This window comes from Rutidosis leptorrhynchoides, chromosome 11 (assembly GCF_046630445.1).
Source record: "Rutidosis leptorrhynchoides isolate AG116_Rl617_1_P2 chromosome 11, CSIRO_AGI_Rlap_v1, whole genome shotgun sequence".
NCBI lineage: Eukaryota > Viridiplantae > Streptophyta > Magnoliopsida > Asterales > Asteraceae > Rutidosis > Rutidosis leptorrhynchoides.
The window spans coordinates 98,937,274-98,953,939 of NC_092343.1; the positions used below are offsets into that span (position 1 = coordinate 98,937,274).

General features: G+C 36.7%; 1 protein-coding gene across 1 annotated transcript; it reads right to left on the minus strand.

Moving 5' to 3' along the window:
* Positions 1-6,825: 6,825 nt before the first annotated feature.
* LOC139874805 (uncharacterized) lies at positions 6,826-8,204 on the minus strand. Its single transcript, XM_071862201.1, has 2 exons — positions 7,664-8,204; positions 6,826-7,286 (listed from the first exon to the last, which is right to left on the minus strand). The coding sequence occupies exons 1-2, from the start codon at positions 8,202-8,204 to the stop codon at positions 6,826-6,828; spliced, it is 1,002 nt and encodes a 333-aa protein (XP_071718302.1).
* Between the last annotated feature and the right edge of the window lie 8,462 nt (positions 8,205-16,666).

The following is a 16,666-nucleotide window of genomic DNA, read 5'->3' on the forward strand; positions in this document are numbered from 1 at the left end:
GAACGGCCAGTGCGAAGTCACCAACCGGGACATAGTGGCTGGAATCAAAGCTAGGTTGGGCCATGGTAGCGTTGGTTGGGTGGACGAACTGCCAAAGGTTTTGTGGGCGCATAGAACAACGCCCAAAGCAAGCACTGGTGAGACTCCGTTCAGTTTGGTCTATGGATCAGAAGCTGTTGTGCCCGCAGAAGTTGGGGTACCAACGTTCCGCATACAGAATTTTGACGAACAAAATAACTCAGAAGCTTTGCGGAAAAATCTTAATCTGCTTGAAGAACGCAGACTCTCTGCGGCGGTAAACGAAGCCAACAACAAGCAGAAAATTGCAAAGTACTACAATCAGCGTGTGCGTTCGCGCTCTTATAAGTGCGGGGACTTAGTTTGGCATCAGAATGACGCAAGTCATGCGGAGGATACTGGGAAGTTGGGCCCCCGCTGGGAAGGCCCATATGGGGTAGCAAAAGCAAGCAACACCGGGGCATACCATCTCGAGACATTAGATGGAAAACCTGTGAAACGCACTTGGCACGCGACATTGTTGAAAAAATGTTATATGTAGCTGGATGGACCTGATCACTCCAATTTATTTTAGCGCATTATTTTTTCTATGTATTTTCCGTCCGTTTGGATGTGTCGCGGTTGTAATCATTATTAATGCCAATTGAATATTTACTCGTGCATACTTTTATTGTTTTTCTTTTTGTATACTGATCCTGCCTACTTAAGGAGTGTCCTCTAGCCCCCGTGCGGCAGAAGCCTGTTTGGTTACAAGGCTAGACATTAACGGCAGGCGAAGGGAATTGGTTTTCCCCTAGCCAAGCGCCACACAGACTAGATGGCTGCCAAGTCGACTTAAAAATACAAGCATTGGTTTGCTTGTGCGTAATTACTCTCGCATTGGTTTGCGTGAGGTACTCTTAAGCATAAAAGCATTGGTTTGTTTTTAGTTGCATTAATTACCATACAGCTAAAGTGCACCCCTAGTACATGACAATGCAATAACGCAGTAGCTTTTGAGTCTAAGTTGTTCAAGGTAAAATCGCTAAAGTATTGGTTTATTTTACGCAGTACCTGATCATACGCATAAGTTTTGGTTAACTATGCGCATGGACATGCGGTTAATTCTTTGTTTTGATTCGCGATATATAAACAAATTAATACACTACGCATGCATAACACAATAATATATACATAAAGTTATTACAAATGGTAATTGTTTCAAACGCCTGCCCATCACGGGACTTAAGGCCAAAAATTGTATTTACAATTGCCTGCCTAAGCATAGGACTTACGGCGCAAACTAATACAACCACCTAATAATCCTCCTTGAGGAACCCATCAATCGACATGTTAGGGTTCGCCGCAAATGCATTAATTAGGGGGATCGGGATGGCGGTGATGGCTTCTTCCGCTTCCATGAGCACCGCAGCCGTACCCTCCTTCAATTTTTTCTGCACGACGTCGGAGTACGGCGGTGTAAGCTCACAGGCTTGGATCACCTCTAGCACTGCCTTGTTGATTTCGTGGCCTTTAACCGCGTCAACATAGGCGTTGAACTTGTCGAACATGGGCCCGGAATCCATCACCTTCTGTGCAATGGTAGGAAGGGCGGTGCGAAGCTTTGTCAAGTCCGCCTCTGCTAGCTCGCGGCCCGTCACCGCATCATTCTTCTCCCTTGTAACCTTTTCCAGCTCCACCCGCAGACGCTCAGTCTCCCCCTTGGACTGGTCAACCGCCCCAACCAGCTCGCGGTTTTTCTTTTTCTCTTCAATCAAAGCGGTTTTGGTTTCCGCCGTAGTTAACTCTACCGCCTTGCGCGCTTCTTCCGCAGCGTCCCTGTCTTTCTTAACCTGCTCAACTCCCGCTTGCAGCAGACCTAATTCTGTTTCTTTCCGCACGGCCATTTGATACAAGTTAGTGGAACAGCGGGCTTGATCCGCAACCATGCCAAAAAATACAAGGCCATTTTGGATGAAGGCGTTGAGTGCCTGATTAAAGGGCAGTGCCGCTAGTTGGTTGCGGAACTCAGCCGGGAAGATTTGTTGGAGGAAGGTGGATTGCTCTGCGGTGTTTTCTGCCGATGACTGGGTGAGCTGTGCCAGGTTCGCCAATCAGAAACTGCCGTGTGGCGGGGTTGGTGTAGACTCGGAGTCCAGGTGTATCGTCTTGTCCTTTGACTCGGCGGTAGCTTCAAGGTCCGGATTGACCCGCGGTGGGGTGTGATGCGTCTCTTCAGCATGCTCTGCGTATTAATAAATGGTTAAATAAATGCAAACTTAAGTATGCGATATGCGCGAAAGCAGAACTCTTACCGCAGCCATGGGGAGGTAGATCCGCAGAACGGGGTTCGATGGGAACGAAGTTGTCGTTCCGCTTGTCCTCCCTCTGTTTGGGAGTGAGTTTCTTCTTCTTCTGTTGGGGTTGGGAGGTTTCGGCGGCCTTGCGCTTATTACCGGAGGTGGCAGGTGCATTCTCGCCAGTTTTCTCCTGCTCTAACTGCTGGTTCACATTCTGCTTGCGGAAGGCGATACCCGCAATCTCCTCCGCAGTCAGTACTTTCTTCATCTTCATCTCTGCAAACATGCACGCATGCGTTAGCACGTATAAATAGCAAACTGTTATGTTAGTATGTGATTATACTATTCCTACCCTTTCCATCCGGTCCGACTATGGCTGGACGCACATCTTCCCTTGGCCAGTGTGCGGAGATCTTCCCTAACCACAACATTACATTCCCGTATGACCGGTGCACCAGCTGTGCGTTAGCGCACTCCGCCAATAGCTTTGTTTCCTCGTCATCAAGGACCGGGGTTTTGTTCATATCCTTCTCCACCTTCTCGCACCATATAAGCGTTTGCGGAAAATTGGTACCAAATACAGTTTGGTCAATGTAAAAGAAAGTTTTTTTCCAGTTACCCGCATTCGACTTTGGGGTTTTGGTGTTGGGCGAAGAAGGTGAACCAGGATTTGTGGTGATTGGCTAAGCGGTATAGATGACAGAAAACTTTAACCAGCGGTATCTTGTTGAGTGCGACGCACCACATCTCAAACAGTACTATTTTACCTATGGCATAAGGGTGTAGTTGCCCTAATCCCACTCTGAAGTGGTCTAGTACGCCTAGGAAGAAGTCGGAGGGGGAACCCTAAAGGTGCCGTGCTTGAACGCATGTTCGTAGATGGCCACCTTCTTCTCCGGTGGCTCGTGAGCACGCTGATTAGACAGGGTGGCACCGGATTGTACTTTGCTAACGGTGGGTATTGTTTGACTAAGTAATCAATGTGTTTCTGCTCTATAATCAATCTAACACTATCTACATATGTCTCGTTAGCCTTAGTCATTTTCTATAGAGTGGTTGGAGAATTACTAACCTTTAGACGGTGGCCGAAGTATTTAGGATTTGATTGGAATTGAATATAGCAGTGTATTGGGGAAGCTTGGAGCAGAAAAATGAAAATGTGTATGAATTGGGGCTATTTATAGTGACGATTTGGAGTAATGTGGTGGAATGGTGTGATCGTGGCTGTACACGTGTTACGCGATCAACGGGTGGCATTTTAAGTGCGCGCGTGGATGTCAGTTGGGTATGGTTACCTTTGAGCGCGTGGCTGACACGCGCCTGCCAACTGCCACTTTATGTCTTGTCTACCAAATGGGTTTCTGCGACAGTGACAGGCATTAAATGACCTCGAAACGCACGCGGAAGATTAAATGCTAGCCGTTTTCTTGTTTTTTTCGCTTAATAGTTTGATATCATACGACTTGCGCCATATAACATCAAACTGGGGGGACATAATGATACCGCAACCCGCATGCGCACCCCATATGCATGCGGGCACCCACTAGTGTGCGTATGCGTGTGTTTATGTGCGTTATGCGGTGTGCGGATTCGTATCTAATGCCTTTGTTCCTGGTACAGCAATTACTTGGCTATCAAGTAAATATCTTTCCCATAATTATATCCGTGATTTGGGGGAGTTGGTTATGGAAAGGATTGCCTTTATCTCGGATGGTTCTTGAATTAGGGTTTGCCTATATATACAAACCCTAACTATCATTCTAGACATCATCACCTTACGTAACAACATCATCTAGCATCTTCTCAAGGTTAACAGGTTAGTTTCTTAATTAACTAGCACCTACGACCTTATTTGGGGCCTTCTAATCGACGATCGTCATTAAAGGTGGACCTAATCACTTGGCCACCCCGCCGACATCATCATGTCGGCCAGGGTTATTCACGGTAGCCGGACCGGAGAGCCTCGTTCTAAGATCCTTAAACCCCACTAACGTATTGAGCAGGCATGTTAAACCCTATGGTAAAAATATGCATGATCAATAGGGTTTAGATATTAGGGTTTAGAAATTTAGGGTTTAGGGTTTAGATTTAGGGTTTATATTTAGGATTTAGATCGAGTTTTTAACACGAACGGTTTAGGGTTTAGGGTTTTGGGGTTTTTTTGGATAAAGGGGCCAAATCCCCGGAAAAAATGCATTAAAATAAAAGTATTGCAATCAAACGTTTTGTAGGCCTAACATTGGGATTTTTAATGAACATCCCAATCCAATACATCTAAAACTAAACCTACAAAAAAACATCAAGAAATTAAAACTACTAATATTTACAACTTTAAAGCTAAGGAAATAAAAGACATCAGCAACATAAGAAGTCCAATCCCATACATCATGCATCCTCCATCTCAGTCCAAAAAAAGCAGTCCAATAGGCCCAATAAAATACCACTATAACTGGGAACCCAATATCTTTAATACTAAACTCAGGCCCAACAGCAACAATAGTCCACCTCAATTGAACATATAGATCAGATAACCCAAAATCATCTTGAACAATATAAAACCCTGTAACAAACGTCTTTTGCTTCCAAATTAGAACCCATAAGATCACAACAGACCACAATACCCATAATAATTCCGCAATAAAATTAAGCCAAAAGGAGCATTTATACCAGAACCAAATACAACCCATATCAAGTCTGCATATGCAAAAAGAACCCAAATCCAAACAGGAAAACCATAGCTGCTCCAACTCAAAATCCATAAAGTAGAGGAAAAGGAGATCCGATACAATCTTACAAGCGTGATTAAAACCCATAAATAACCAGCTGTATAAGTAGTACTCCAAGACAGTAACAGAATATATCCGTAGCCTCAAATCCACGATGCAACAGTAATAGTGACCCAACCACAAAATACAAGACAAATACATCCAAGACAAATGAGAAAATGAGAACTATAATCCAAGACAAAAAAAAGCAAATACATCCAACACCCATATGCATAGAACAGAATACATAGAAACCCAAATCAAGGAAAACCCATGAAATCATCTTTCCACTTAAGTTGGAGCAGCAGCAAAACCCTCTAATAACATAAGATAAGAACCAGCAGCAGCAAACAGACTCTAATCCTAAACACATAAGGTACCAGAATAAATGTAGTACCTTAAAATCAGTTTTGTAGTAATACCGATTTTGACCATGGCAGCCTAGCCAACATAAAGACTTCATTGACTGCACCCACCACTTCATAAATTGAGAACAGCAACCACATCCAGTTCTATTATGCAGTCTTAGTCTAAATGATGCTATCTCACCTCCAACTGAAAAGCAGGGAACAAAAGACACAAAAGGAATAAAAGTGAACATTTTAACCAACCTTATAGCTCCTTTATAAAAGAGAGATATGCCACCATAGCCCCGCATACTCACCAAAATCTCCAACCTAATGCAACATAATTCAATATAGACACAATATAAAAGGCACATTGGCTTGTGAAAACATACAAACCAATGGTTTAATGACCTGAAGCACTTCACAGTCAACATACACATGTAAAAACTAGTTGCAGACTCTACCCAATCACACCTTATATCACCAAATCCCATAAAAAAAGTAATGAAAAGACACTGACACAAGCACAAGAGAGTACCAGAATTTAAGTAGTACTCTGTAATCAATCCATAAATGAGGATGACCAATAACATGGTAGCCTAATACATATTCATGGATCATCAACTGCATCCTACCAATAATAAAATAGGGCACACTTCTACTGTTTACCCTAGATGCCAGTTTTACCATGCATATTCTTATCTCACCCCCAAAAAAAGAAAGGGACACAAGATCTTCAATAGGAACAAAAGTGAAAGTTTTAGCCATCCTTATTACTCCTTTAAAAAAGAAAGATATGCTACCATACCCTTGCATACCTGCCAATTTCTCCAACCCTATTATACTGGTACCAATTATATAATCATTTTGACACACATCAGAATTATAGTAACTTATAAAACTGATTTTACAAATAAAAACATGAATTAGACTAATAAAAAAATGGTAAACCAATAAAAATAACTACCCATACACCCCTTATAACTCCAAATCCCATAATTTGACCCAAAGACAACTTGTACATCCGACAATTCCAAATAATAAAACTAGGGATACATTGATAACTCATGATAAAGGATGAAAGTTACCTATCCCACCATGCATATGCTCCTCATCGTGAATACTCCATAATTCAAAGGCTAATTGAACTTGTTTTGATGGCCTCACCTTCAATCCCATTAGCCTAAGTCTAACAATTCTTTTAATCAGATCAACCACATTAGCAACAGATCTTGACTTGTTTTGAAACAACCTCATATTCCTTTCTTGCCAAATAAAATAGACACAAGCCCCCAACACCAACCTCTGAATAATACTCCAGATAGATTTATTAATTGGCCTATTTTGCATGAAATCCACTATATCATTCCAAGAATCTGGGGCATAATCAAGCCTTGACATAGACTTTAGTTCCATTCAGACCTCACAAGGAAAGCTACATTCGAAAAATAGATGACAATGACTATCTTTCTGACATTTACAAAAGGGACAACATAAAATATGAGGAGTGTCCCCAGCCATGTATTTGTCTTGAGTTCTCAGTTTGTTCAAAATAGCCACCCAAACAATAAATGAATGCCTGGGAATACTCTGACTATACCAAACCAATTTAGACCACTTGACTACCTCATTTTCTTCACAAATATCATCCCATACTGTCTTAACAGTAAATGGAAGCTTCTTTCCTTTCTTAGTCAACCATAACACTCTATCATTCACATTCTGCATTATCAATGGAGGTTTTTGACTAAAAATATTGTCAAATTTAAGCAAAAACTCATTAGGCAAATTCCATTCACCATTCAGAATAATGTCAGCTACCGACACATTAGGATCTAAACCATGGTTATACAAGTCTCTTCTCTCAATAAATTGATCTAAAGGGCCCACAGGTAATCAGTTGTCAAACCAAGCAGAAATCTCCTTACCATTACCTACACTAGATACAATAAACCTCCTTATCACCTCTCTACATTGGAAAATTTTCCTCCAACTCCAACACATATCATACTTACATGGAGCATCCCAAAAATTTCTACCCTTTAATCTTACCAACTTAATCCACTTAACCCATAATGAATTCTTACCAGAAACTAAGTTCCAAATATGCTTTGACATAAGAGCAACATTCCAGGTATGGAGATTTTTAATTCCCAACCCCCCTTGACTTTTGGCAGTGCATACATTTTTCCAATTAACCTTAGCCTTGCCTTTTTTAAACTCACCTTGACACCATAAAAAATTTCTAATCAACCTTTCAATGTCATACACCACCTGTTTTGGCAAGATGAGCATGGAAGACCAAATACTTGTAAAGAAGAAAGAACAGAAGACACTAATTGCATCCTTCCAGCAAAAGAAAGGGATTTGTTTTTCCAGTCAAAAATTCTTTTCTTCACTTTATCAACCAATATCACACAATCTTTAGCATACAATCTAGTGGATAACAGTGGGACCCCTAAGTATCTAATAGGCAGCTCCCCAACTTTGAATGGCATAATAGTAGATATATCATTTTGCACAGACTTTTTAACATTACCATAAAAAGCTTGACTTTTATCCATGCTAGCAATTAACCCTGAAGCACCACTAAATTCATTTAATGCATCTCTGAGAACAGCAACAGAATGTGCATCTCCATTACTAAACAAAATTAAATCATCTGCAAAGCACAAATGAGTTATTTTTAACTCTTCACAACCCCAATGATACTTAAACTCACCATCATTCTCAATCTTTCTTTTGATCATAAGATTAAGAACCTCCATCACCAAAGTAAACAGGTAAGGAGACATATGGTCTCCTTGCCTAATACCCCTAGCACCCTTAAATAACCCCTTATGCTCACCATTCAAGGAAACAGTAAAGGAGGTGCTAGTAACACAATTCATAATCCACATTATCATCATTAGGATGAAATCCATAACACTTCAAGCAGTGCTCAAGAAATTGCCATTCCACAGTATCATAAGCTTTCTGCACATCAATTTTAAATGCACATCTAGCTTGCTTCTTCTTGCTATTATAACTCCTCATAAGTTCCTGTGATAGCAAAATGTTGTCACTAATTTGCCTTCCAGGTATAAATGCACTCTGATTTTCATCAACAACATCATCCAAAACTCCTTTAATTCTATTAGTTATAACCTTACTCACACATTTGTAAATAACATTACAACATGCTATTAGCCTAAATTGAGAAACATTTTGAGGACTAGACACCTTAGGTACCAAAGCAATCACAGTAGCATTCACTTCTTTTAATAACTTTCCATTTTGAAAATATTCTCTAACAGCTTTACACACATCTGCACCAATAATATTCCAGCTGTCCTTAAAAAATTTAGACGAAAATCCATCAGGACCTGGAGCTTTATCATCATCAATATCAAATAAAGCAGCCTTTATCTCCTCATCTTTAATTATTCTGACCATATAACATGCATTCTCAAAAGAAATTTTCCTTTTAAATAAGCTATCAGGCTGCTCAATAGGAGTAACATCAATACTAGTACCAAGGACACTTTTGAAATAATCAACAAACTGCTCATGAATCTCTAACCCAAAATATCTATTACCATGCATATCCTCAATAGATTCAAGCCTACCCTTACTAATCCTACCCTTAACAGCATTATGAAAGTACCTTAAGTTTTGATCCCTTTCTTTCAACCATTCTACTTTAGCTTTTTGCTTCAAAAACAACTCTTCATCAAGCACAGCCTCCTTATAATTTTTAACACAAATTGATTCAGCATTTCTCAAAACAGGATTTGTGGGATTCTTCTCAACTTGACTTTGAACCTTCTCCAACTCTTCTCTACAAATATTGACTTTTTGAAACAGATTCCCATTATTAAAGTTAAACTTTCTAATAGGCTTCTTCAATCCCTTCAATCTAGAAACCAGTTTAAATATATTACATTCAGTAACATCAGAAAACCAATTGTCTTTAACTAAACTCATGAAGCCCTCTTTCTTTGTAATGTAGTTTGGAAATTTAAATGGTCTATTTTTTGCTTTCTTAATCTCAGGAACACTAAGTACCATTGGTGCATGATCAGAGTAAAGGAAAGGATGAAAGATAGCATGAGCATTTGAAAATTCCCCCATAAATTTGGCATTAGACATAACCCTATCCAGCTTTTTGAGAATACCATCAACTTTACCAGGAGTTTGATTCCAAGTAAACCTAAGACCAGAACACCCAATATCATCAATTTCAATCTCACTATTACACTCCATGAACTCAGACATACTTTTTGTGATGAAAGATGGTCCAGCAGAGTGTTCACTAGGGTCAAGAGTGGCATTAAAGTCCCCTAGTAACACCCATGGTCTATCCTTAACAAATTTAGCATGACACTTCAAACTTTCCCATAACTGCCTTCTAATAACCATCCTATGATATCTATAAATAAAAGAACAGAAAAAACCTTTCTGACCTCCTATAGGCTCAACATAACAGTGAACAACTTGAGCATGTTGCTTAATCAGCATAATCCTAACATTATTTGGATCCCATCCTACTAAAATCCTAGTCCCACCATCACAGGTTCCAATATTAGATAACCATTCCCAATTTGCAAAAACATGATTACCAATCTTATTCAAATTCTTTTTATAAATATGTGTCTCTAATAGCCCATAAACACTAAAATTACCATTCCTAATAAACTTAACAACTTCATTAAGATTAGAGGTGTTGTTAATACCTCTAACATTCCAAGCTAAAATTTTACACTCCATTGGAAACAGTAGATTTGCTCCCACACTCATTCTTCTTCTGTGAACAAACACCCTCATTATTATTTATTTCCATACTCATAAACTGAGCAGACCCATCTTTTTCTGATGCAACATCATCTTGATCAATAATCTGCTCCAACCCATAATGAGTACATTGTGAATTAAAATACTCAATCTGTTTGTCATTCCATTTCATTCTTTCATCATAGGTTGGAATCTTACCTTGTTGCTAATATTTTTCAACTTCCCTCATCTGACCCACATACAATTCATAAAATGTATCCCACTCATCATCATCAGATTCTATTTCAGAAGCATCCTCAACTTCTTCATCAAGCAATTTATACTCATTAGTCGTCTCGAAAGCAGATAAATCTTCAGCTTGTTCATCTACAATATTATTAAATCCAACCTTATTAGGACCAACCAACTCTGCACCCTTAACTAAACCATCAGTATCATTCTCTTTTGTACCCTTTGATCTCCATATCATTTTACTAGATGAAGCTTGTTGTGGACCACTAACAATACTTGCCTTATTTGTACTTAAATCAACTGGTGTAGACCTACTCTCAATTTGTTTACCTAAATCTACCCAAAACCCCTTAGATTTTTGATTATCAGCCCTATTATCTTGACTTGTTTTACTTGGCACCTTAGCTTGATCACTATTAACTTGATTCACTTTCCCAATCCTATCAAAAACATTACCCCTAAATGGCAAACTCCCACTAGTTTGAAACTTCCTAAAACTTCCCCCTAAATTACCCTGTTGCTTTTGACCATCAAACCTCTGATCTCTACTCTCAATTCTCCTCCTCCAATTTTCATTTATCCTATTTACAATCTTATTCTTCCTTCCTACCATTTGAAACCCCTCATCATCAACTTCATTAACCTTAGCTATAGGATCACTCTCCTTATTAACATTCAAAGCTTTTTTAATTACCATCTCAGCTTCTTCATCTGCAGATCTAGGCCTCACCTTACACAATTTAAAAGAATGACCAAACAGCTTGCAATGAGTGCATAATGGTGGCTTCCATTGATAAGAAACCTCTAAGTTCCCAACTCTTGCAGGGTAAGGCCCAATGGCTGGAAAACCAAATTCAATAGAGTTAGGAAGCTCATCATTAGCTTCCACTTCAACTAATACTCTAGCAAATCCCAGTCTGCCATTCTTACTCTTACACCTATCCATTGTAACCTTATTAGCTAACTTCCCAATACTCTTACCATTCCATAATTCAACTGGAAGATTATGAATGCAAATTCACAAAGGAATTCTTTGAGGCTCAATCTTCTGCAACCAAACACCTGGGAACCATTGATTAAGAATAAATGGAACATTGTTGATAAGCCATGGTCCACTCTCTAATACCTCCTTCATTCCTTTCTCACTCTTAAACTTACAAAGATAAAACCCAGCTGCAGTTTTAACCACTTCTTTAAAATCATAACTTTTCCACATTCTTCTCAAGCTCAAATTAACAACTCCATAGTCCATAGAAGTACCTATAAAGTAACCATAAAGCTGTAGGGTAAATTGACTCCCACCTTTTTGAACTTCATCAACCGAAAAAAGAACCCTTTTCTTTCCATCGGGTAGAGTAGCAGGAGGGACATAATCCATCTTTAAATCATCATCTCCTGACCCCTTTTTCATTAAATCAGCAAAAGTAGTCCTTTGATTCACCCAAACATTAGGAAGCTTATCAAACTTATCACTCTTCTGAGACTGCTCAACAACTTTTGGATTAATAGGTTCAACAGAGGGCCCATCAGATGTTTTACACTAATTAGTCATCACAACATAATCATTATTACCAAAACTACCCTTCCTAGAAGCCAAATCATTACCTACACAAACTCTATCCTCAAGGTTATCCAGCTCTTTTTCCTTATTAGTACCACACTGCATCCTACTAAAATCATAATCAAAGCTAATACCAACCTGCTCAGTGACCATCCCATTACCTTTCTTAAAAAGACTACCTTCATTGACAAACGAACTTTTAATCTTATTAGCATGTTCAAGTAATAATGGATCAACTTCATCAGGTTTACCACTTTTACCTTTGAATTGCACAACAGGAACAGAATCAATACCACTACTAGCCACATCTATGATAGGTTCAACAGTCAAATTAGGTTCACTAGAAATATTCTTAGAAATTGAAATAGCTTCAAATGCATCTTTACTCTCATTATTAACCTGCGATTTACTAGTAGACTTCTTCCTCCTGCCTCTTTTCACTTTCTTATCTTTAGCAGGAAGTTGAGGCTCTTACACAGGAATAGAAGGATCACCAGTAAATTGAAAGTTCATAGCACCCTTTTTAGCATCTGAAACATCCCCAATATCCAAGAATTGATTCTTAATGTTTTTCCATTTAGTACCAGACAAGCCATCAGATTGAACAGCCATAGACACATTAGTATTACTCCTATCAATTGTTCCTCTTATAGTAGACCTGGTACGAGCCCTTAGCATAGCAGGACTAAGATTCGTCACACCAGGGGTAGATTCTGACCCCATAGGAATAGGAGTATGAAAATTAGCATTAGGAGGATCAGGAGGTCGACCCAATGATTCAGGAGTGTTAGACGAGTGATTCATGACCAGCTACAGAGGATTTTAAGCTTAAATAACTAACACTCCAATGTATTGTAAAGGCCGTACAAATGAAATAAGAACCCTAAAATCAAACAACCAGAATCTGCAATTAAGAGAAGGAATGGACACTCAATAGAGAGAAACGAGATGCAAACGCAGCAATATTAGGTGATTTCAGGCATTTTAACAATAAAAAACAACTGATATAGATGGATAATAAAAATGGCTAAAAACCCTAATGATAAATCACAGATTACTCAAAAGTTGATGCAAATCCACGAAATAAAAACTTAGATTCAGTAATAGGGAGTTAAATCGAAGAAGATACAGTGATTTGGGAAGGTTTGAATACGGGAATTGGTGGAAATCGATGGAACAGTGAATTTGGGGACTGTCCGTACAATATCGCACACACACAGTCAGAGCAAAAACAAAGGTAGGGTTTCGGTTAGAACGTTGTTTGTGGCGTTTAGGGTTTAGGGTTTGGTGTTTTGGGTTTATGGAATAAACCCAAAACACAAAAAACCCAAAACACCAAACCCTAAACCTTAAACCCTAAACCCTAAACCCTAAACTCTAAATCGGACTAAATTTTATTTCACAAAACATGAAGAAAAAAAACGTTAACATTCTTCACGAACAATATTATCTTGAATGTTATTTTTGTCGATCGTTTTCCTGCCAAAATAATAACATTCATCACGAAGTGTCTTTTCTAAATGTTCTTATTTTCATCCAATCTATAATGTTCGTGAACAAAGTTTTTTCAAAAATCGAAAAAAAAAAATTGCTTCCCCCCGCTTCCCCCCGATTGGTTAGTTCCTCATTGATCCTGCCCATATATATATATATATATATATATATATATATATATATATATATATATATATATATATATATATATATATATATATATATATATATATATAAAGTAATCTATCGAGTTGTCTTCATGTTGTTAATCCATGCTTACGAGGCTTTTTAAGACTTAATGTTACTTAATTAAATAAAAACACACGTGTCCAATTGTTACAACTGCCACGCTAAATAAAGTATAATTTAGTATAATTTAGGGACTCCCATGTCACCACTTTTATCCTATCACTAATACATTACTTATTAATAAAAAATAAATTATACAATATTGTTATAAAATATCTAGATTGTGTTATAAAATATCTAGATTGGATGTTAATTTTATTATTATTATATTTCTTGCATAGTAATATTTTATACTATAAATAGACATGTATGGTAACCATTTAAGGTGCACCATTTCTCTTGAAATATCAATATCAATATTTCTTCTCTCATTCTTCTCTCTTTTTCTCTCTTTGTTCTTATAACCATTAAAGGTAGTTATAAGCCTACTGAATTATAACACGTTATCAGCACGAAAAGCTTAGTGTAATTAAAAGATATCTCAAACGATCACGAATCACTAATCAAGGTATGAAATTATTAATAATTTTCAGACTCGAATATATCAAATTTTGGACTACTAACATTTATATTTATGTTATTTAAGTTATATATGGTCGGTTATACCACCCGAATTATATTTCTGTAATCTAACTTTTACTAACTTCACTAACATTTATATTTATGTTATTTAAGTTATATATGGTCGGTTATACCACCTGAATTATATTTTCTGTAATCTAACTCTTATTAACTTCACTAACATTTATATTTATGTTAATAAGACCTCATGATTGTACGCAACACGTCATTTGACAACACGGTACTTTATGTACGCAACACGTCATTTGACAACACGGTACCATGGGTCGAGATTAATTCCGATCAATACGAATACGACGGGGTCTTTATATGTTATCTAACATTTATGATTACTTATGCAATTAATCATTATTTATTTCATGCATACTAATGTTTATTCTTAAATTTATAATTTTAAAAGTTAAAATAAAAAAATAGTTTGTATTTTTATTAAAAGTAAATCTTAAAAGTTAAAATAAGAAAAAGTAGTTTGTACTTTTATTAAAAGTAAATCTTAAAAGTTAAAATACAAAAAGTAGTTTGTATTTTTATTAAAAGTAAATCTTAAAAGTTAAAATAAGAAAAAATAGTTTGTATTTTTATTAAAAGTATATCTTAAAAGTTAAAGTAAGAAAAAAAGGGGATGGTAAATGGAATAGTTTTTTGTCAAAAATGAAGTATTGAAAATGAAGTGGTCTCCTTCTATAACTAAAAAAAAAAAAATATATACTTTTATCAAATGAATTTTTTTGTGGCCGACAATTTCAAACACGAGTCCGTGTTTAGTTTATCAAGAATATCTCTTGCTTTGGTGAAAGGTCACGATCACGATATCAGGTGTTGTGAAAGAATTAAAAAATTGGTCAAGTGGCCTTTTAAAAACTAGAAAAAAAATTTAAACAAAAAGTTTTTTTTATATATTTATAATTTACGGGTAACGTAAAAAAAAGAAATTTTTAAAAAAAAAAAAAAAAACAAAGAAAGTGTTTAAATGAGTTTTACAGAAAGGGGGAAAGCAAAGTAAAAAAAAACTTTTTTCCAAACAAAGGTAAATGAAAGTAGGACTTAATACAAGAAAAAAGTAAACATCTCCTAGACGTGATAAAATCTATCAATGATAAGTATTAGACTTGATGAGCTAAATGTGACAAAAATGTTTCAACATGTCTTATGTTAATTTTCTAAAATAAGTTATTATTATTCCGAGTTTAACACATATACATATGTTAATTAAAAACAACCTTTTTGTTCTTATGTAGTGTTGGGTTGCAATTTTGGTTGTATGCCATAATTCCATCCAGTAGAGTGACAATAGAAAACTTTTGATGATAATCAATAAAAAACTTTTTTCCAAACTTGTCAAATGTTTTGTTAAAAACGTGACCGTTGAAAAAAGGAGGTTGAATAATAAAACTTAAAAAACAAATTATTTTTTTAAGAGTGTGCATCAAAATGGCCCGTTTAATAATGGGGAGTAAAAATATAGTCAAATTGTTTCAACGAACAAGGTTCAATTGGATGTCTCTTAAAAAAAATCCGCGGGTACGGGTGATGGATCCAATGGATCCGCATCCACGACCCGCGGGTGCTATCCCTAATTGTGACAAGTACAAATCAACTAAAAGTCTAAAAAATAAATGCTCTTATAGGGACCAAATGTTCACAATAATTGCCTAAACTAGATATGAAACAAATAGTTCATAAAAAAAAAGGTCGTTGTGCGTTTTCGGGATGATAGCCGAAATACACTTACAAAAGTAGGTCAGCCGTCAATTCTTTATGGCCATATCAACGTAGATCAATAAAATCATTTATGGTTTTGATAAAAGATTAATTAAAAATTAATTGTTTTTTGGTCTTGGATTCTCGGTAACAAAAGCAAAGGTTGTTTTTGGTTGCCACAACAAACAAGACAGAGGTTGTTGACTTTTGTTGTTAAACATGGCACAAGTGAACAATAACAATAGATTATTGTTTTTGAAAAGAATAATGATGCGTTAATTTTATTGTATAAAATAAAATTAAAGAAAATGGTTTTCATTGATGACTATGAAAAAACGCAAACAAAGTGTTTGTGGTATTTGGTGATTAAAAAAAAAGTGCATCTAAAGCTTCTACTGAAAATAATATGCATCTAAAGCTTCTACTGAAAATTAATGTGCAAGGTACAACGTATAACTATATGGTCAAATTCATTTGAGCCTTCGGAGTCACAAGTATATGATGTATATATATATTACTCAATTAATAAAATAGTAAATCTAAATTAATTCATATGAATAGTAAAACGAAATTAATTAATTTACTATTCACATAAAAAAGCGCATATGATAAAAAGCGCATCGCATATGATAAGCGCATATGATAAAAAGCGAATATGATGAAAAG

Coding starts and splice junctions, on each gene's coding strand:
- LOC139874805 (XM_071862201.1), bottom strand. CDS start 8,204: ATGTCTCCTTACCTGTTTACTTTGGTGATGGAGGTTCTTAATCTTATG. Junction 7,287..7,663: donor GTGGTGTATGACATTGAAAG/GTTGATTAGAAA, acceptor TGGGCCCTTTAG/ATCAATTTATTGAGAGAAGA.